Below are 22,883 nucleotides of genomic sequence, written 5' to 3'. Positions count from 1 at the left end.
GTCTGGGGGGGGGGGGGCCACGGCCAAATCAGCACTGGGAGCCAGGACCCACCGGGGAGAGACGCACAGCACCGACCCTGGCAGGAGGGAGGAGGGCTCGGTCAGGGCAGAGCTCTCCCTTTGCTGGGGACAGCTTTGCTGTTGGGGACACCGCTCTCCAGCAGCCCAGGAACCCCGCTGGCGCCCAGTGCCGTCCCCTCCGTAAGCGGGACCCCCTCTGTGCACAGGGACCCCCAGCCCGCAGGGCGGCCGTGCCAGTGCTCCCAGCCACCTCCAGCCCCGGGAACCCAGAGCAGGTGGAGACCCCACTCTGCAAAGGCCACGGCGGACCAGAGCAGATGCCCAGGGAGCTTGTGGCTGAGAAACGGGAAGAAAACGCTTTATTGCATAAATTTTTACATGAATAAAACTCTTTATTTACAAAAAACAACTCCAAAACCAACTATTTCCAACTGTAAAAAAAAAAATAAAACCTCGAACAAAAACTATTTCGAAAAAAACAACGTGAACAACAACGATATACAATTCCTCCTCTTCAAACATCCCCTCCTCTTCCACCAGTGCCCGGATCTTTGCTGCCCCTGGAAGGAAAGCAAGCGGCACGGTGGTTTGGCGAAGGAGCAGCGCCTCACCGCGCAGAGCTGGGGGGTGCCGAGCCGGCTCCACAGCAGCAGCTGCTTTGGGTCAGGGTTGGCCCCGATGGGCACTGCCTGTGCCACAAGCCCGGGACACGCTGGGGAGAGCGGGACTCTGCCGCCAGCACTGAGCCCCGGCTGGGCTTCGGGGGAGACTGGGCTTGCCCGGCCCTAAGGAACCGCTCCCTTCCCAAAGCAGACGGGGCTATTCGCCCACGCCCCCCCCCCCCACCCGGGGGCCGGGCGTGGCCGGCAGGCACCCCTGCAAGCGGGGACCACCAGCCCCAGCCCCAGCCCCAGCCCCAGCCCGGTGGCATGCCTGTGCTGCTGCTGGTTAGTCAGTGTCCATCAGTGCCTCTTCATCATTCTTCACATCCACTTCCATCACCTCATCCATCTCAGTCTCCCATTCCATCTCCTCCTCCATTGCCACCTCCACCTCCATCTCCTCTGAGTCCATCACCACATCCACCTCCATCTCTTCTTCCATTGCTCAATGCACGCTCTTGGCTGACAACTCATTGCCCACACCTCCAGCCTGGAAAGGGGCAGAGGAGGCACCAGCTCAGGCTGTGGACAGGACCTGAATGCTCCTGGCGAGCATCCCTGTGGCACGAGCCCGGGGCACCTGAGGGTCCCCTGGGGATGGGTCCCCCCGGCCCCCCGAGCTCCCCAGAGCAGGGTCCCCATCCCACCCCATCCCCACCTGCTCCAGCCTCCCCGGGCAGTGGGGGGTGCCCACCTCCCTGCAGCGGGGCCATACCTCTGGCAGCTTCCTCTTCCTCTGCGAATTCATGCTGAAACCCTGCTGGCAGCAAAGAGGGAACGCGGTGGCGGGAGCAGGCAGGAAGGGCTGGGTCAGGTGTCCAAGAGTCGGGGGTGCAAGATGTCAGGAACACTGGAGAAATGCTGCAGGGGGAGCAGGGGAGAAGGGCTGCACGGTGCTCATTGGGCACTACCAATTGTGGATGGAACACGGGCCATGGCAAGGGGTGCTGTGGGTGACGCCTGCGCCATGGGGGATGGGGGCGACCCCTGAAGCGACTGCAGCTTCATGGGGAACATGGGGGAATTTTTATGTACTGAAACACACTTACATGCACACATATTAAAAAAAAAAAATCATAGAATCATAGAATGGTTTGGGTTGGAATGCACCTTGAAGATCATTGAGTTCCCACCCCTCTGTCATAGACAGGGACACCTCCCACCAGCCCAGGTTGCTCCAAGCCCCATCCAACCTGGCCTTGAACACCTGCAGGGATGGGGCCTCAATAACTTCTCTGGGCAACCTGCGCCAGGGGCTCACCACCCTCAAAGTGAAAAATTTCTTCCTAAAAATTTAGTCTAAATTTCCCCTCTTCCAGTTTAAAGCCATTATCCCTTGTCCTATCACTACATGCCCTTGTAAAAAGTCCCTCCCTAGCTCTTCTGTAGGCCCCCTTTAGGCACTAGAAGGGGCTCTAAGGTCTCCCTGCAACCTTCTCTTCTCCAGGCTGAACAACCCCAACTCTCTCAGCCTCTCCTCCCAGCAGAGGGGCTCCAACCCTCAGATCATCCACATGGCCCTCCTCTGGACCCACTCCAACAGCTCCATGTCCTTCTTATGTTGGGGGCTCCAGAGCTGGAGGCAGTACTCCAGGTGGGGTCTCACGAGAGTGGAGGGGAGGGGCAGAATCACTTCCCCGACCTGTTCTCCCCGGCCACATGGGGAGAAGCGTGGTAGGAGAGGAGTCTTCAGATTTAGAGGACAATGTACTCTGTGAATAAAACTTTGTTTCGTGAGCTCATGAACTACAACAAACACAGCAAACGGCTCAGTCCCCTTCGCCCCTAGTCTCGGCTATGAGGTGAATTCACTTATTCACCACTCTCATCATAGGGTTTCATAACTTACAACCTGTAACACTTAATTAGAACTCTTATGAGCAAACAAAAAATGAGTTCCCTAGTGAGAGTGCTCATCCTTCCTCCTCCCCCACGGTGCAGGTGTCCCCTGTGTCACCCTGGGGAGCACGAAAGCCTCAGTGCGTCCGGCTGCTGTTGGATCCACTTCAAAGGCCGTTTGGGTAAGGTGATGTTTGACACCTTCCAGCTCGGCAGTCTGCTCTGCACCGTTTCCAAAAATCAGCAGATTTTGATGAAGAATCGCCCTGGTGCTGCGTGGGGCAGCCCAGGCTCTGCTTCCCCCCAACCCTCTCACGTGTCTCCTTGGGGCGCCGGAGACTTCCCTCCCCCGGGGGATGCTGTGTGGGAGACCTGCTGGACCTCCTGCTCGGGGTCAAGATCGCTCTGCTGCACGGCTCCCAGCCTGTCCTCTGCAGGGCAAAGCTGGGGGAAAAGGGAAAAAGAAAAGAAAAAAAGAAAAGCTCTCCTCTTTTATGGGGTCCCCACCATTTGGAGAAGTCTTTATGGCCACCTGCTCTACAGCGGGACCTGCAGCCCTTCAGGCTGGCAGCGCTGGGGAGCAGAGGGAAGCTGCTGGCTCCCTGGCAAGGGGACAAAAAGGAGGACTTGTCAGCTTTCTGGACTGGTTTCTGGCACCGTGCAAGCAGGGGACCGGGGCCCTGCCTGCAGCGAGCAGCAGTGTGTCCGGGTGCCGGGGCAATGTGCCCCTCCAGCTCATCCAGCCACGTCCAGCCAGGCTCCGGGGCACTCTTGAGGGAGAGCCAACCTTCTCCTGCTTGCCCTGGTGCTGTGTTTGGAAAAGCTCGGGCTTCTCTGCTTGGGGAATACATGCAGTGTCCTCCTCCTCCTCCTCCGGCTTGTGGTGCATTTTTCCAAGGCAGAGCCTTCCTGGAGGCAGAGTTAGTTGACGCACCCCTTGGGCCTGCCTCACCCCCTGGGCCTGCCTCACCCCCAGGAGACTGCAGTGCGTTATCCATTTCCTGCGTTCGAACTGCCAGGCTTGAACTTTTCACTCTGACGCTTCATTTCTGTTGTGGCAAGGTCTACAGTTCTTCCCTGTGGCCTAAGATGCCTGCTTCACTGGTGGGTTTGTTTTCTCTCCCCTGGCCCAGCCCAGCCCAGCCCAGCCCATCACAGCCTGGCCCAGTCCAGCCTGGCCCCGCAGGCTGGCTGTGGTGTTCTCTGTGCCTTCAGGAGGATGGAGAGGAGCGCTGGGCTACAAACGACCTTTACGTTTTCACAAGTACTGCTTGGCACCTCTTTGCTGCTCCCTTCTGCCTCCTTCACACTCTGGAAAATCTCTCTTACAGCTTCACCAGCCCTCTGGTTATTTCAATCTGGGAGACCCACTCTGCCGCCTGCTGAGCACGGAATACAACAGCCTGCACGACCCTCATCTGCAGGCCTACCACAAACGCAAGGACAACCTGCAGAGGCTGAAGACAGAGGGTTACATCAGCGGTGAAGGCAAAGTAGGTTTGGAAGTTGGGCTGATAACACCAGCCCCCATCAAGCGGGGGTCCCAGAGCGCTTGCTGCAGCCGCCTGTTGCTGGCGGAGGGCACAGGCCTGTGGGGCTGGTTTCCCTGGGAGCAGATGTAGTGCCGGCGTCCGTCTGGCAATTACAGCATCCCAGACTGGTGAGGGTCGGAAGGGCCCTCTGGAGCTCCCCCAGTGCCACCCCCTGCCAGAGCAGGGGCACCTCCAGCAGTGGCACCCCCTGCTCGGCTGCCCTCACGCCAGAGAAGTCCCTCCTCAGGTGGAGATGGAACTGCCGATGGTCACGTTTGTGCCCGTTCCATCTTGTCCTGTCACTGGGCACCACTGGAAACAGACTGTTCCCATCCCCCTGGCACCCTCCCTTTAAGTATTTATTATTATTGATAAGATCCCCCCCGAAGTCTTCCCTTTTCCAGACTCAAAAGCCCCAAGTCCCTCAGGCTTTCCTCGTAAGAAAGATGTTCCAGCCCCCTCATCATCTTAGTAGCTTTTTGCTGGACCCTCTCCAGCAGTTCCCTGTCCTTCTTGACCCGGGGAGCCCAGAACTGGACACAGTGCTCCAGATGTGGCCTCCCCAGGGCAGAGCAGAGGGGGAGGATGACCTTCCTCCACCTGCTGGCCACACTCTTCTTGATGGCCCCCAGGATGCCATTGGCCTTCTTGGCCACCAGGGCACATTGCTGGCTCATGGTCATCCTGTTCTCCACCAGGACTCCCAGGTCCCTTTCCACAGAATCTCCTTTACCAGCTCCCGCAGGGAGAAGCCTCAGCTGGGCTGACGCTGCTGTGGGGCCACCAAAGGCACAGCCCCATCACCTGCAGGAGCCCATCCCACAGGGAGGCGGGTGGGAGAGGACCTTAGCTCAGGGATGAGCGTTTAACCGTGAGGTTGGTGCTTAACAACGGGGAACCCCCATCGTTGCTCCGGCTGCCAGGCCCTGTGAGGGGAACTGTTCTTCTCACCTACGCTCTGCTCGGTGCCGTGCTTCCAGCTGACTTCCCACCATCCTTCTTCAGCGCTTACCCACCTCTCTGCACCAGCTCCTTCCCTGGACAGCAGAGCCCCTGCAGGCGTAGGATATAAACAAGAGAGTCAGCTGCAACTCAAAGCGCTTCTAAACCCTTCTCTGCTGGGCAGAGCAGAGGGAGCAGAGTGAGCCGCGGGGCAGGGGAACACCCTGCAATGCTAACTGGCCATTGGCCTCTGCCTGTGGCGGAAAACCAGTTCTGGCTGAGCGCTCAGGAAGATTTCCTGCTCTGCTCAAAGTCTTTTTTAAAAGCAGAGACTTTGCAAATGCGCCCATCTCGATTTTTTTTTCCCCCACATGAGGAAACTTGGTCACCGGACAAGAGATTTCACTATGTCCCAGGCAGGGCAAGGGCACCCACGTTTCCCCCATCGCTATCCAGCGCTCTGTCCTCCGAGCGCAGCTTCCACCTCTGCCTCAGCCCCTCGACCTCAGCCACCCGCCTTTGCCACAGCTCGGACTAACCAGCTCCAAAGCCTGGGCAGGCACACAACGCACCAGCGAGCCTGGGAAACTCGCAGCACTCTTACTTGATAGGCACGAGGGACATCAACAGAGACAGATGAGATGGAAACAGAACATTCCTACAAGACACGACTTGAATTTACGTTTATTTTATATATATATATTTATATATATATACCTTTGTATAGATTAAACTGGGTGGGATTTTATCATATACATTTTTTTGGTATAATACATGAGAAACAGGAACGGGAACATAGCAAATATAAATCAGTACATTCCTTGAGCAAAGTCTTTGCCACACTGAGACTGAAAAATTGCATGCAATGGGGAGACAGAGAGAAGGGAAATCAATTTTATTGAAAAAAAAAAAAAGGAAACAAAGACAATCTAGGTACAACTATCAACAGAGGAGCAGCACTATATATGGCAAACCTGCATAAATTAAAAGTAAATTCCACTCTGACATCTACTATGCTTTAAAGTGCAATGAAGCCGGATTTATTTACCTACAGAATACAGGTAAGATTACCCCCTCTCCCCATTCCAATCTATCCCTAAAAAAACCCAAACCAACCAACAAAACCAAACCCAAACAAAAACCCCCAATAAAATAATCTAAAGGATATACATTATCCACAGTCCTACAGAGACGCCTACATCTACTCAGTAGCACCAAGAATCTGATATGGGTGTAATTAAAATCAATTAAAACTCGGGAGCAATGGTAACATCTGTTTGCTGCTTTTGCAGACCTCCTGCCCTTTACTGGTGTCTCGGGAGGAGCCGGCGGCTCTCCCTGTGCCGAAAGCGAAGGCGGCAGTGCCCCGTCCTCTCTCCACCGTTGGCCGATCTCCTTTGGCAGCAGGCTACACACGCGCGGGCACACAGAGCACAGCGACAGCAGCTGGAGGGGACGCGACGGGGACGGGATGGGGAGCTGAGGTCCCCACGCGTGTGCGTGGGCGCCTGTACGTCTGCGCACAGGCGGGTGCGTGTGTGTGGAAGGAGCGGCGGGCGGGAGGGAAAGGGAGTCAGCACAGACCCCCTCTTGTCAGCCTCTGGATGTGTCGTCTTCCAAGGCCGGGGGCCTGCACGCCACAGTTCATCTGTCTCCACATGTCTCTCAGCAGGCCTCAGTAGCCAAAGGTCTCCTGGGAAGCATAGACCATGTAGAGGAAGCCATCCTCATCCTTCTCCTGCTCGTAGATCTCCGAGATGGGTGTAGAGACGCTCACCATGCTGTGCTGGTTCACCAGCAGGAAGAAAGCCTGGGTGGGATTCAGCTGCAAGCGACGCCTGTGGGGGCAAGGGCAGGAGAGCCTGGGTCAGCCCCTGCGGGGCAGGCGCTGGGACAGCGAGGTCCACCTCCCCCAGCAGTGCTGCTCCTACGCCCGCAGAGCCAGGACCCGCTCCCGCGTGCTCAGGACACGGTGTCTGAGCCCACCTGAGCTGCTCGGGGCTCCAGGACCTCCTGAGCCAGCACTCGGCAAAGCCCCTTTCCCCAAGCACTGCTGGTGAGGGCAAAGCAGAGGGACCTCTTCCATCTGAGCTGAAGGATAAAAGGAGGGGCCTGGAGTCCCCCTCATCAGCTCGCAGAGCGTCCCGATGAGGGAGAGGCCACAGTCCTTCAGCAGATGCTAAGAACCTGCTCCCTCTTGACCCCCCCGACCAGTCTGTACCACAACACATGGATGCTGTGGCTGTCACATCCCCGTCCCCGTCCCGATGCCCACCCTCTGAGCTACCTCTGCCTCACCCTCACCCCACCACTCTGGGTTCAGGGCCTGTGGGCAAGGACGGGTTCACAGCACGCCAGCTGGGGCCACCCCACTCACCGGATTATTTTGACCAATTCACTCATGTTGACATGGTCTGGGACAAGGAACTTGGTCTTGTCCAGCACTGGCAGCTGCTTCTCTCCTTTATAGCGTTCGATGATGACCTGGGGAGAAAATCAACAGTAGGGTTAGCCCCAAGCACCAGAGTCAAAGTCAAACACCAACTGAACTAACACAAGTGGAGAAGTTGAGGCAAGGCCCCACTTTGCTTCACCCTCACAGGAAAACCAAGAAAAGGCCAAGAGCAGTGACCATCAGGTTGGCTGCAGACAGCTCTTCAGCAAAGAGCCATCTGTCTGCCTCAGCCAGACGGTGGAGAGCATCCAAGACAAGTGCAGTAAAGCATCCACTGCTCTGGCTGGCTGAGAAACAGTAGGCATTAGCGGATTGATTTAGCTACCTCCCCCGACATGTGGGAGATCTGGAAGAGAAGTGTATTTTAACATCACTTTCAGACTGACCAAAACCACAGGTTTTGCTGACTTGAACTAAGGACCAAGCTCGTGGTGCACAGCAAGAGCTGTTTTCCTTCCCTTTTGTGCCACAACTCCAGGCGGCTGCCACTTGGCATCACTCTGCTTGCTCAGGAAGAGCTGCTGATATTCCCAAGGAAGCAGTTTTTAGAAACCACTGCGAAGCCATTCAAGGTACTCCTTCAGAAAGGGGGAGTTTGGATTTCGCCAGTCCCGCTCCTCATGTCAACACTCAGACACACTGACTCCAAAAAGGGTCAGAAACCCACGGCCACTCCTCCCGTGTGCCACCACAACTGTGCGGTGAGCTCCCAGGGCCGCTTCAGCACAGTGCCACCACGGCGACAGCCCAACCCGCCCTCCCCTGCAAGAGGTCTTCCTTGGGAAAGCTCTGACCTCACCTACATTCTGAAACAGCAAACCAGTGACTTCTGTTCAGTTTTCCTGCTCCTATAATTAATGAATTTCTTCTGTTAAAGCGTTTCTGCTGACAGCTACCATTGCTATTCTAAACCGGCTTGGAAACATGCTATTTGTATTCTAAGGAACAAGGTGGTAGGCAGTTAAAATGAGTAATGATGTTACTTATTAAGCTCAACATGTTCCCATTACAGTGACGCTCTGACTCTCACATCTCTCCGGTACCTGGCTGTTTTCTCCTCAGACACACACTTGTACACTGATCAGTTCGTCGTCCTCTCTGAGCTGAGACTGAACGTTATTTTTCACTATAAGGCAAGGAGTTCCCATAAATCGTTTTCCCCGGGTCTTTTCCAAAAATACATGGGAGACTGCAAATGCCTTTGGTCAGTGGAGGGATGGAGCAGCATGCAGAGATCAGGATGCCCAGAAGATGGCTCTGTGGAGCCAAAAGGATCCGGCCAACCTCTGGGAACATTAATTTGCCTTTCCCTTAGCCATTTGTTGACAGATCAGCCTCTATCAGCAGCAGCAGCAGCGATTGAACTCCTGCTGCCTGTCCACACCAAAGCCAAATCAGACACTCTGGTTGGGATTCTGGGAATGTCTGATGAGTTCCCCAGACCGCAGGGCTTATCCCAAGGTCCACCAGCACGGGCCAAGCTACGTTGCAGGCAGGTCCCGGACGAGGGAGGGCTGTGAGGCGCCTTGGTGAGAGCTCTGCACCTAACTGCCCTCTGAAGAGCCCATCCTGGACAAAGCTCTCACAAGGGGAACCCAGGAGGCTGAGCGCCGGACAAGCAATATATGAAGGCTCCCATGAGTCCACCAATGTATTCTCACATTGGCCACATCTCCTCTTGATACGGAGTTAAGAGCGCCAGAGAAAAAAGACCAGGGAAAGCCTGGCATTCCTCCTTCGGCCCCTTTTGCAAGATGGGGACCTGATGAAAGAACAATTTCCTACAACAGAGTAAATCATGCGTCAGGATGCCCCTTACCAACCTGCTCACGTCCCCTCCTCCCTCCAGGAGGGAGGACGAAGAGAAGCAGAACCATCCTACCTTAATTTGAGTCTTACTTAGACAGATGAATGTTTAGGCTATAGGGAGATGAACAGCCTCAAGGGGCAGGACGCTCACACCAGCCACATATGGGGATGCTGCTCTGGCCACTGGGGAACACCGAGGCAACAGCGGGACCTCGAGTTTTTAGCGGTAGTTTGCACAACGTGGCAGCGATGCAGCACCTGTTTGTGCATATACCTTTCCATGCAGAGAGGGCCCAATACACCTGGGCTGTGCCTCATTTCTCACTTACATCTAGCAGGAACAGAGTCTCTAATTACCAGCCAGTCCCATCCCACAATGAAAAGCCTCTCAATTAGTCCAAGAATGGGCTGAGAAGATGTCCTGGCTGTTAAAGCAGCAGCTGCCTTGTGCCCTGAGCGGACAAGAGGGCCTGTCATGTAGGAGAGCTCCAAGAGTTTCTGCTTCCAGAACATGAGCTGCTATTTGGGTAACCCAGCTACGGGAACAGGTGGCCAACGGACAAAACGTTCTTGTGTCGCTTTGGAGGGAAATGCATGATCGAATGCTAATATTACATCCCCGTGGCCACAGGGCTTGTATACAAAGCCACCTCCCCTCCCCGTATCCTCTTCCCAGCTGCTGCCTCAGGCCAGGGCGGGTTCCTCAGGGTGGGACACTTGCTCTTGCACTGGGAACCCACCACAGATCTCTCTGCAGAAATAACACGAGCTGGGCACAGGTGGAAAGGCTTAGGGCAGAGCCTGGGGTCCCGGCCCCACCGCAGGGCAGGCTGAAGCAGCGTTTATAAACTCAACCCTTGACTGGGGACCAGTCCGGAGAGGTGGAAAGGGATTTTGGGAGGGAACAGGGCCAGATCTGGTAGCCCGACAGCGGCAAGGCTGCCACAGCTCCATGCCCCCAGGTTCCACCAGCAGCATGGCTGAGAATATGTTCCCTGTAGGCACACACGCACAAATGCACGTGTGTAACATATACATACCTATATACACAGCCAGCCAGAGAGATCAAGACAGACGTGCAGAGCACTCCCACCAACGCAGACAGCGCCATCAGCCTCATCCTGTCCCCCTCTGGCTGAGCAGGGCGGAGGTCCTCCAGGAGAAATATATTCAGTAACCTCTCTCTGTCCAAAAGGTGCTCTGGTGTTGATCCATCTTGAGTAGTGTTGGCTGTGCACACTGGGTCTGCAGCCCCCTGGCACGGCCCTCACAGGAGCCCAGAGAAGGTTGTCCCTTCCTCCAAGGGTTTCCATCCATTATTTCCATCCATTATTTGGGCTTCCATTCATCATTATGCTGGGGCAGGGCATTATCTGGGCTCCTTCACCTGCCACTGCCTCTCCGTGCTCCTCTGCGGGTGTGCAGATGAGCTTTTTATCACCTAACCTAACAGCGGCCTCTCTGCACGGCCCAGAGCCACCCTCAGCCCTCCCTATCAGCGTGAGCGGTGGCTCTCCCCTGACCCACCCGCCGCAGCAGCACAGCCCGTGACTCGCCAGGCCCCGCTCAATTTAGCATTACAGTACTTTGGGAAATGGTTTGTGCCCATCGCTGCCCAGCACAAGCTGTTCCCCAGTGATTTCAGACTCCCCAGGGCTCTCTGGAGCTGGCTTAAAGCTTGCAGCTGCTCCAGTTCAACGGGCTCTGGAAGGAGAGCACTGGGGCCGACAGCAGGCAAGGGCAGGCGTAAGCTCGGTCTGTCCTCTAGCAGGGCAGAAGATGATTTCTAAAGCATCTGCTGAGGCTGTGGATGGAGGTCCCAGTGAGAAGGCAAGAAGTTCTCTGCTTGCTCTAACCGCCTGAGGAGAAACCAGCCTGCAGGTGCCTGCCGGGGGCAGGTGGAGACTCCTTCCCAGCAGAGCTAAGTGTGGGCAGCACCTCACTGCCAACACAGCCATGTCCTTCTCAGCAAGAGTCGTGTTTCTGTGGTCAGCACTTTTTACCATGGAAGCACAGCCAGCTTTGGGGAATGCAGAAACAGCAAAGGAGCCCCTGGCGTGAGGTGGATAGGGAACCACTGGGGAGCCCCGAGCTCCTGCCCATCTCCTTAATACACGTGCCAGTGAGGCGTCCTGGGATGTGATCTCCCTTCAAACGCAAGTGGAGAAGTCCCTGCCTCAGGCAGAGGCCAGGCTATCATAGAATGGTTTGGGTTGGAAGGGACCTTGAAGATCATCCAGTTCCACCCCCCTGCCCTGGGCAGGGACACCTCCCCCCAGCCCAGGCTGCTCCAAGCCCCGTCCAACCTGGCCTTGAACACCTCCAGGGATGGGGCAGCCACAGCTTCTCTGGGCAACCTGCCCCAGGGGCTCACCACCCTCACAGCAAAGAATTTTTTCCTAATATCTAATCTAAATCTCCCCTCTTCCAGTTTGAAGCCATTCCCCCTCGTCCTATCACTCCATGCCCTTGTAAAAAGTCCCTCCGCAGCTCTCCTGTAGTCCCTTTAGGGACCAGAAGGGGCTCTAAGGTCTCCCCGGAGCCTTCTCTTCTCCAGGCTGAACACCCCCAACTGTCTCAGCCTGTCAGTGAGTTATCCACTAGCAGTGGTTATCTGCTGCTTTGTCTCTGGTGGGCTCAGACAGACACACCACCAGCTCTCTCCCCATGCAATGTCCCCTTCCTCAGCCTCCTCTGGAAGTACCCTCACAGAAACAGGAGAGAAATGCCTTTCCCTGGGCACAAAGACAAGCCATGCCCTCTGCAAATCCTCCTGGCCCTCTGTCAAAGCAAAAGGGGACTCACCCAAGGGCTCCAGGTGGAAACTGGAGATGCAAGAAGAAAGCAGCAGCTGCAGCACGGCTCGCTGTGATCCCTACCAGCAACAGGGGGGTGACCTGGGCCACCTTCTCCCTAACCTCCCCATGGGCTGTGGGATCAAACCCCTTTGCTAATTCCAAATGCCTCTCCAGGGAGGGCTGTCATTTGGCAAACACAGCGAAAACATGAAAACCATGTTAAAAGAGGCAGTCGATAAATGCATAGATGATACGGCATACTGGTATTCAGCGTGCCGCAAGGGGCAAGTCCTGCTCTGCTGAGCTGACAACACATGGGCACCACAGTGCTGGTGGAAGAGAAGGAAGAGAAAGAATCCTTTTTGCTAGAAGATGCTGTGCTAAAATCAAAAGAAGAGCAAGGCAGGAATGGACTAGTATGTGCCAAGAGCAGTTTGAGACATTAAACATTGAAGGCTAAATACTGAGAGATTGTATGCAATTTTAAGACAAGGCTGATGTTCATCCAACACAGAGTGAGCTGAACTAGGAACACATCCCATTTTTTGGCCATACATGCAGTAGTATTGTAAATACTAATTTGAGCAAGTCCTGAGCATGTTATTTCTCTAAGTTCTCCATCTTCTCAAGAAGAGAAGCAAATGCTCATCTAGGATATCAGAAGCATGCTCACAGCCAAAGAGCAGGACAGCATGTTAGGTCTGACACTGGCAGGAAGAACTGGAGGCAATTCATGGTGTCTCACCTATGCCATGTCAACAACAGACACTGGGAAAGCACAGAGCAGGTATGACCGTTTGGCTGTGCTATGAATTACCCCAACAGAGCCTCTCTGCTTTCAATACAGCGAAGATCATCTCGCATATCTTTCTCTGGGCAGATGCAGAGAAATCCCTACCAGGTTATCCAGGAAAAGTCAGGTAGCTACTGCAACAACAACAAAAGGCCACTTCAGGGTTTTCCCCTGCTGTGCTAGCCTGGAAGTAGTTTTGAGATAAACCAGTTCCTTGCCTCTAGGGCAGGCACGAAGCTTAAGAGAGAGAGAGAACGTGGTCTACTGTTGAGCAGCCGGCATGCACAAGGCACTGGAGGGTTATGGAGAGCGTCCTGTGTTGGTTCTGGGGAGCAAAGTTTTGTAACCTCCGCGGCTGGTGGAGGCTGTCCAGCAGCACAGAGGGGTCACGAGAACAAAGTCTAATGCAGAACAGTAAGAACAATAACTTACCGGGATTTTGTTTGGATGCTGCTCTCGGATCTGCTGTACTTCTTTACAACGATCCGCTGGAAAGCAAGAAGGCAAGAAATGAAGTTAGAAACATCTGGCTCTGGTAGTTCAGGCAACAACGAGGTAACCACCCTGCAAGCCACACATGGAAACCGAATGATTTAAATGGGACCATAAGGATTACAAACCTGTATATAGCTGTGTATACCACCCGTGCCAGGTAGCAGCACAGCCGTAGGGTCTCAGCTCTGGAAGTTCAGGCTCTTTGTGTCTCCTGGCTGTTTCCCCAGAGGAGGTGATTCTCCACCTGGGGCTGGGCTTTAGCCATTTCCTTCCGCCTGTTGCGCACTTCCAAGCACTGTCTGGCACAGCGCCTCAGTGCAAGAGATACGCCTTGCCAAGGAGGGCTCCTTCACTATCACAGATCTACACAGCAGCTACAACAGCTATTGGCCTGACAAAGCATTTCTAGACCTGTCGTGGAAACAGGAAGAAAAACTTAAGCGAGGAGATGACCCACATACTAAAAGATTTTTTTTCTGCAGTTGCTCTCACATTTTCTAACCCATTTTCCTCCAGAGTTCATGTTTACTGACAGACACAACAGGCAGCACATAAAAGCTTGAATGCTCTTTGAGCTTCCAGGAGAGGTTCAACGCTCTGCTTTACCAGAGGGCTCTCTGCTTTCCACAACTCAAAGCGGCAGAAAGGAGGGGAAGAAGCCGTACCAGGGCCAGGTACGGCTCCATGTGTGCTGCTCCTGGGACACAAGAGACCTACGCTCCTCCTTGCGTTCCCATTACTCTGGGAAGTGCTTCACAGCCTTCAACGGCCCATCTGAAGTGCCCAGGGGAAGCAGTTTCAGGGATTACAGTAGGTAAAGTTGGGGGTGAAGGCCAATGACTAAGGACTAAGGACTGCCTAGAAATGCAAGATGTGGGTATCACAGGACCTGCCATGGCATCATCCTGCCACACACGCTGTCGCTGGCGCTTCAAGCCCAACTCCCCTGCCCTCCTTCACGCAGCCCCACCTTCTCACGACCCACCAGGAGCACGGAGGGCAGGGTAAGTGCATGTGTTTGAGTGTGTTTTCTCCCCGCAAATGTTGAGCATTTCTCCTCTAAATACTCAATAAAATCTTATTGCTTATAAACTGCATTTGGCTAGATACCACTTTGGGAAGAGACTGGAGTTTCTTTAGAGGCCACAAGACTACGAAGTACAAAGATCACAGAAGCTTTTAAGCACCATTTCTGTCTCCTCTGAGAGGAAAACACCCCTCCGCTAGGAACTGCTAGACCTTTCTTCTGTAGGACTCCACGGGCTACCAAGATTATTTGGATTTAATGGAAAATTCGGGCATATTTGTTTTGGGGTTTATGACTGAAGCTGTAGTTCCTCATGCTTCCTTTTCATGCTATCCAGTGCTCCAGGGCATCCAGAGTTATCCTTGACACAGAGAGTTTTCCCCTGAGGTCCCAATCAGCAAGGAGTTACGCAGCAATCAGCATCACACGTGATGCTGCTGCAGCAACGCCTCTTCAGGATCGCCGAAGGACACAGCGACAAGAAGCACCCAGCACACACAAGCACCCCAAGGCGTAGCACCCAACTCCAGCAGCCAGCCAGAAGCACGTGCCTCCCTCTTCTCCAGAGCTCCACTCCCACATGTTCATTGTGTACAAGCTTCCGCAGGACAGAGCATCTGAAAGGCTGGAGAGCCACAGCGTGAGGGGACAACACTTATCAGCATAAGGACTTTTGGCAGCTTCACTGCCGTCAACTCAGACGTGCCTGGTGCTACCAGTGCCGGCAGAAGCTGCATGTCCTCATGGCTGGCTCGTTTTTCGAGCTTCATTATCCACCCTGTCCTGCATCTCTCTCCACACCATCAGATGGCTGTGTGGATGAACTTCCTAGATATCACGCATTTTCCTGCAGGGTCAGAGAACTGTTTGCACAGGAAGCCCCAACGACGCAGGTAATTATCAGGAGGGTCTGAGAAGCAATTTGCCAAAGGCAACACGCAAATTTGCAGCCTTTGCATGTTATTGTGGCTAGTAATGTAGATCATCTCAGAGCATCCAAGTAGTCTAGGCTGCACACACCGAAGGGCAGCCATGCGTCTGGTACCTCTTCTTGCTCCCTGGAAGCATCACCAACTCCAGCACAAGGCTGGCAGCAGGCACCACCGCCTTCGCTTCCACAGAGGGACCATCACACTGAAAAACATGCCACACCGATAATAAAACGGTCCACCATCTACCCAGCTACCCGCCAGCCTCGCAGGACCCCAGCCCTTTGTCCCCCGGGGGATGCAGAGTGCAGGTGCCTCGGGCAGAGGCAGACCAAGCTGCTGCTGCAGCACCTTTCTTCCAGGTCCTGCTGACTCCACGCTCAGTGAGAATAAGGGCACAAGCCACCAGTGATAAAGCTCTCAACCAGCCTCAAGCCTGATGCACCATAGTGGCAGCTCCCCTGTGCCACTCTTTAAGACGTGCCACATCCCCAGGACCCGGTTCCTCTGCTGCGCTGGGCCCAGGGCTTTTGCAGCCTTTCGGATCTCCAGGGACCCTGTGGGAGGTGGCTGATTTGCAGGTTACCACGATGCAATGACAGTAGTGTGCTGCTTTGCTCCACGGGCTGCAGGACCCCTTCAGCAGGTACGTGTGATAGCAACCACAAGCACCTACAGCCCTGCACATCTTCCTCGGCCCAGGAGATGCCCATTTCAGACACTTCATCTGGGAAGGCAGCTAGAGGCAAACCCACCTAAGCTGTTCAGGTGCCTGAAGTTTCCAGGACATGTGAAGCTCTGCTAAGGAGCACACTCAGTCCCATCCTACGTAGCCTTGGAGATCAACTGAGCAGGCTTGGGAATCGGCAGCAGCTATCCTGCGTCCAACCCTGCACGAGGGTAACTTCTGTGTGCACAATAGCTCAGGGACTAGAGATCTCCCACAGGGAGTAGGTGATGGTCATCCACACCCTCCTCAGCCTGGAACGGGAGCTAGAGGTTGGTCCTGTGTCTCAGGAAAGCATCTTCCACATCACACAGCAAGGAATGGCTATAAATACTACCTTTCATGTATATATAGACTCATCTGAGTCACAGGAATAAAGGGAAAATCATTTAAGGTGCCTTCAGAGCAGCACCAATGGAGACGCCAGCCTCGCACTCCAGCTCACGCCACGTACAGCACTGCAGCCCAGTACGCTCCCTCCACCCTTTCACCAGCAGTGTCCGCACACTCGCATTTCATACACGACAGGTCTGATTTTACAAGCCTTGCCCTTCTCCTGCAGCTCTCCCAAATTATAGCCGTGCTAATTGAGGGTATGACTTTCCCCTCTTCTGTAGCACCGGGCTATAGTTAACCCTCAGCCTCTATGTAAAGTGAACCAGAACTGTTTACACAGCCCAGCCCGTATCCACATTTTTTCCCCTTCCTCACCGCGAGCAGAACCAAAACACCACACCTCACTGCGGCAGCTCAGGGCCTCCAAGAAAGAGGGGATCGAGCTGAGCAAAGATTAACGAACCACATACAGAGGGAAGAGCGCCATCTCTGCTCCCAGCTGTGGGCACCGCACATCTGCCACGAGGGAAGCGGGGCTTCTCCCCAGTGCCAGCATGCAAGAGCTCCAGATGGCGCAAAGATAAAAAACACACACTTTTTATTGGTTATTGCTAGCAAAATTTCACTGCTAGGGCCTATTGAAAGACAGGAGTATTTTTGTAGCGTTGCATATGCCAGGAAAATTGCCTATTTCTCCTCCAACTGCTGTTTCGACTGTTAAGTACCAACAGCAAAGCCTGCAAATTGCCCCAAACACCAGAATCTCAGCTGTTTTCTTGAGGGAGGTCCTTCCCAAGCTGTTCTCCCAAAGATGTCACAACGTAGCCCATGGCAATGCAGGATGAGATCATTCTGACAGTTAAGGTGAACAGTAGAAAATTTTAAGCCAGACTTTCTGAGCATTAACCTTTATCAGCAGTGCCCAGGAACCTTGGCTACAGGAGACGGCTCTCTGCTGTGCCGGGCGCTGGGCAGGCACAGGACGGAAGGACAGCCCTGGATGCAAAAGAGCTTAATCAGGCAAAAGATACAGATGGTGGAACAGAAGGAAAACACATGGCAAGTTCTCCAACAGCGCAGTTGCGTAAGGGACAGCATTTTTCAGGAGACACTAGACAAACACTGGTCAGGCACCGGTGCTGCCCTGGGGCAGGGGATGAACACCAGGACCAGCCCTGCTGCCTGTCACCAACAGGAATGCTGTTCAGAAACACCATTAAGAAAAAACACCACCTGGAAACGTCATCAATGCGCCGCCACATCAACAGCTCCAGAGCTGAGCACGAGCCGCATGTGGAAAGCAAAGCAGAGACCAGAAATTCAGCTGTGAGCTCCTGCCTCTCCCTCCAGTCCCACAGTGGCCCAGGGCACGAGGGGAGCATGCGACGTCCCCGCCGCTCACAGCCGGTCATCAGCCCTGTGCCTTTCTCACTGCCACCCACAAGACGCTCTGCCAGCCAGCTTGGGGCTGGATCTGCCTCCGATCCAAAGCAGGTGCAAAAATGAACATGTTTCTTCAAGAAGCTGCTGTGGTCAGTCCCAGGGCAGAGGGTTGCTAAAATGTGGTTCTCTCTCCAAGAGATTTTCTGCAAGGAGAGGAGGAATTGGATGGTTTTAAATCAGGATATGTCTGGGATGAGCTGGCAACTGCTGAAGACACGAGCAAGTTATGCAGGTCATTCCAGATGAACGCCAATAAATATTTTTGTAATATCACACCACCCTCAGGCCGGACACCTCTAACCACCAGGAAATACACCCCCTGTATGTGTCACGGCTCACACAGCAGCTGAGCTGACCTGGCCCGGCCCTGCCCAGCGCTGGAGAGCTCGCTCCCAGGCCAGCGGCAGGAGAAGCGAGAGGAGGGCAGAGCCTGCGAGGCCAGCAGCGCCCTGGGTTGATGCCCCAGGCTAGGCAGGACAGCAGCACTGCGCAAACTTGGCAGTGATTCTGATCGTTGGTCGTGTTTTACTTCTTCTGCCTGCAAAGCTGGGGGGCTCCGGACAGGACAAATGACTCGGGACCAAAATTACTCTCTTTTGAACCTACTGTCTGATAGAAAGTGTGTCTCTGCAACACGGTGTAGGTAGAGCCTGATGCTCCACCATCACAGGAGGGTATTACCAACAGGAACGTGGAGCAACTGATGATCTGTCTGCACGACTGTCCATTTCATTGTTACAGCTTCATTACAAGACATGTAATGTCCGGAAGGATTTTTGAACGCCTGACTCCTGGAGCCCTGGGATTGCCGAAGCATCTCAGCAGTCTTCTTCATTTGCTTAAGTTCCCCATCTTCCTGGCTGCAGAGTAGAGCTTGAAAATGGATTTTAAAAGACAAACAGGAACCATCCCCTTTTTTTTTTTTTTAGCAGTTTCAAAATTTAACTGAGTATGATTTTGAGCCTGAGGAACGAGTATGGCAAATCCATGATGAGGACTCAACTCGTGACTGAGCAGAGCCACACAACAACTGTGAGGTCTAAATTCATGTGAAGACACTTGTCCTCTGGTTGCACAGTACCACGTCACCCCCCCGCGAGCGACGCAGGGTGAGCACGGGACCTCCATCATACAAACAGCTTAAAATGGGGCTTCCAACTCACTGCACCCCCTGAGCACGGGGGGCAAACAGGCAGTACCTCCTGTGCCACGTTTGGATGGCAATACGCAGTATTTACATCAGAGGTCCAGATAAGGAACTGGGGTTTTTGCTCAATGTTTAATACCAGTTTTCAACGGGCCTCGGACAGAGAACAGCGAGTTCCCTCCGTGTGAGCCGTCCGGAGGCCGTCCTCTGCAAGCGCTTCCCTCCAGCTTCTGTTTGACCTTTTCTTCCGTCTTGACAACCTTCACAATTATAAGCCTCCAAGACAGCTGGAATGCACTCAAATTTCTCAGAACTACTCAGGACACTTCAAATTGCTCAAACAAAGAACTGGCACTCCTGACAGGACTGTGCATTAATGCAGAACACCACACACGTGCATGCACAGCGACTTTGCACAGCCCGGGTCACTGCTATTTGCGCACAAACATGCCCAGACACGCACGGATCTGCAGGGCCTATTTGGGGAGACGTGCCAGACCCAAGAGTCTTGAATTCATTCCTTCGTTTTCTCTCACGGCCTATTTCCAAACTGCCTTGTGAAGACAAAAGGCAGCAAACAAGCGCGTGACCACAGAGCCGGAGGTGTTTACACGCTGCAGGTCGGCTGCAGAATGTCAGACAGGCAGGGTGACACACGGGAACACCTCCTGAGTGACTCTCCTGGCCGTGACCCCCCCAGGACCGACCACGGAGGGAACACAGGAGCCAAGGGAGATGACTTGTCTGTGGCACATGGCTACTCGATGACAGAGGCAGCAAGAGGCTACCAGTCCTGCAACTCCTACGTTCATCAGCCTCCAGCCTTCTGGCTCAAGGGGATATCTGAGGTTTTTGTAGTGACGAAAATATTAAGTAACGAACAAAGGACATACAGGTTTTATTATTCCTGGCTGCCAGTCAGGACATTTTGTTATGTAAAAGAATAATAATAATAATAATAAAATATCAATATTTGTGGTCTACATGTCTAGCTGGCATTTGATCTGGATGTTTGTTCAGTTCTTCTTGTACCAATATTTTCTTCAATGCTGACAATTAACCTCAGCTCAAATCATGTCCCAGAATGTCCTCAGTCATTAACAGAACCAGACACAGGCACCAAAGTGTCAACTTGCAACAGCAGCTCCATTTCAAGGAATCCCAGCTCTTCAAGCACAAGGGCGAGAGCAGGAATACCCTGAGCACAGAGTATGAGGACGAGCTGACCCACTAACCAACCTCAGATCAAGATCTAGACGCTTTTCCAAGCTACCAACAAGCAAAACCATTACGAGAAGCCCACGGTGGTGTACCAGTGAGACAATTCATCCACTGCTGGTCTTTCGACTGGTGCAAGGACGGCTGGCTTACAGGAGATGAGTCCCCAGAGAAGGCAACGCTGCCAAGAGGAGAGGGAACGCAGCTCCACACACCGCCTTTATCTACCGCTGCCTTTCCTCTAAAGAGAAGCGGCTTCCCAGAACTGAAGGCAGATGTCCCAGAGGACTGAACCTGGGATGGGAATACTTGGCGCGGAGAGGCTGAGGTCAAACCTCTATGTTTGTCACCTAGCCAGTGGCTCCAGCTAACCAACAGGACACAGGCATACGTGTCCTGCTGCAAAATGCCTCCATGCTGGCAGGACACTGGGGCACGGGGCCACCTCACTTTCTGTTAGCTGATGACCAGTCAGGGTTTAAGGTCCACGTCTGTAACCACACCGGTTATGGGCTGCCTTGAAAACAGTGCCTGAATCTCGCTGGCAGCCTTGCAAGAGCAGCGCAGCCCACTCCAACCAACCGCTCCAGGAGTGGTGGGAGGTGCGAGCGCTGCCCAGCGCTCCCAAGGACTCTCGCTCTTGATGGGAAGTGCAGCGGTGTCGTCAAGCGGCCTCACGCTCTTGCTACAGCCAGGACAGCCTGTTCCTTCGACACAGACCACAGCTTTGTTCTGGGAATTGTTTTGGACTCCTTCAGTGGAGCTGACTGCACAGAAGACAACTGCCTCCACATCTAGAGTTGGGTTCAGCACGTGAAAGCGGAGGGTTACTGTCAGATTTTTACCCCCACGCACCCAGACCACAGATACTCTGCTGCAGACATGCCAAGGACCGGTCACGGAGCATCACCCTCTCACCACTAATGGCACGTCACATCAGGGGAGAAGTCAGCGCTTGGTGCCCTCAACACACCTGGGCTCAAACCCCTGGCGCTTCCCAGCCAGCCCCTTTGTCCAGTCCTCAACAGCAATGAACAGAAATCCAGAAACTGTATTCAGGGGAAACCCAAGACAAAGCAGATGAATGAGAAGAAGAAAGTCATGAAAAAACAAATCTCAAAAATACAAGAAGGGAGAAAACACGCATCGAGGAAAGTGGAATCTTCAGCACGGGGCGGCAGACCAAGAGCTAAGCAAGCCACTTGCCGTGAAACTGGCGCCTGGGTCCCTTTTGTAAACAGGCGTATTACTGACTCTGCCTTTTCTCTGTGTTTTTGGCACCATTCCACTTCTATAAAGTTTTGAAGCCTTAAAAAATGAAGCCGTTCTGAGGGTACAGTGTCGCTGGCGATGTTTTCCATCAGCCCTCTCCAACTGCATTGTAAACAATCGCTTCCCGCCCCTGTTGTGTAATGACCCGAAGAGGAAAACAAGCTGTATTTACTTTCTCCAACCCAGTGATCCCAGCCCTGACCCAAAGCAACTGCGTGGGCTGCCAGGCCTCCTCCTCCTTCCCCTCCTCCTGGCCCAGCTCTGCAGACCAGTCAGCGCAGAGCGCGAAAGGGCAGAGGAAAGTACACAGAAACGAGGAGCACCAAACTCCCTCACCCCCTTCCTTCCCTCCCCGGCTATTTTAATCCTGCTTTCTTTCAACTACTCCGAGCCTCGGATTTTGTTTTCCTTCTGGCTCAGACAAAGTCTGAGCAATCTGCAGAGGCAAACCAGACTCCTCCTGACCGCAATAAGCTGATTCGCACCAGTTTAGCAGTAGGTAGCTACGAAAGGTTTGATTTAGGACTTTACGGCTTTTAATACGTAGCTCAGGACAACACAGCAGGGTGCCAAGCAAGTATCCCAGGGCACCCAGGCTTTGTTTTATTCTTGTTCATGCACGTTCGCTTGGCTCCTGCCGTGGCAGGAGGAGGCTGGGTAAGCATTCAAGGCCGGTAGGGTTGCGCCAATAAATTACCAAATATTTACAGTTTCCAACAGAGCAGCCAGGGGTTGGATCAGCAGTTCAGTAGGAAAAAGCTCCAATTTTGAAACTCACGTAGGAAAGACGCCCTCACCTGCGTTGGGACAGTATCTGACATAAACCAAGGCCTCGTTTGGCACAAATACACCCGTTTCAGCATTATTGAGGCAGCAAAGCTCAACCGACACCCCTCTCGGGACGTAACCCGCCAGAAACACGCACCTCTCCCGACGCCAGCTGGCAAAGGGGAGAGACAGCAGCCACCCTTCCTCCCAGTTCACTATCAGCTCTGGCAATCAGAGCGGGTACTCCTGCGGTGACCTCCTTGTGTTCGAGTTTTCCCACCGCACCGCGTAGGTGTGACAAAGGGACGGGTATGGCACACGCGTTAACTCTTCTCGGTCTCAGGAACGACTCGAGAGGCCGTATCGAATTCTTGGAACAACAACTAATGCCAACGAGATGGGGAGCGGGGAAGGTCATCCTCGACGAGGCCGTCGTGCTTCGACAGTCAGAAAAGCGTAACGATTGGGCCCAGGGCAAGAGCGAAACACCAGTATTTGCCTCTTGGCTACCGCCCTCGCCCTGCAGGTGTCAGAGCCCCTCGCAGGGGTCACCCCGGCCCCTGGGGGGGACACAGAGCGGGGGACACACGGCGGGCGGACACAGGTGGGCCATGGATTTGGTGCTGGGACGGCTTTGTTATTCCGTGCTATCTAAACCGGGGGGTCCCCC

General features: G+C 53.9%; 1 protein-coding gene across 1 annotated transcript; it reads right to left on the bottom strand.

Moving 5' to 3' along the window:
- Positions 1–6,592: 6,592 nt before the first annotated feature.
- MAP1LC3A (microtubule-associated protein 1 light chain 3 alpha) lies at positions 6,593–22,631 on the bottom strand. The gene is given in 5 exon segments (XM_009892119.1): positions 6,593–6,834; positions 7,374–7,480; positions 13,284–13,339; positions 21,380–21,464; positions 22,371–22,631. Coding segments are annotated over 5 exon segments (672 nt in total). The 3' UTR covers positions 6,593–6,671.
- Positions 22,632–22,883: the final 252 nt, after the last annotated feature.

Source organism: Charadrius vociferus, unplaced genomic scaffold (genome assembly GCF_000708025.1).
Source record: "Charadrius vociferus isolate BGI_N301 unplaced genomic scaffold, ASM70802v2 scaffold409, whole genome shotgun sequence".
NCBI lineage: Eukaryota > Metazoa > Chordata > Aves > Charadriiformes > Charadriidae > Charadrius > Charadrius vociferus.
The sequence above is the reverse complement of the archived record's forward strand: the minus strand, read 5'-3'. Positions and strand labels throughout refer to the sequence as shown.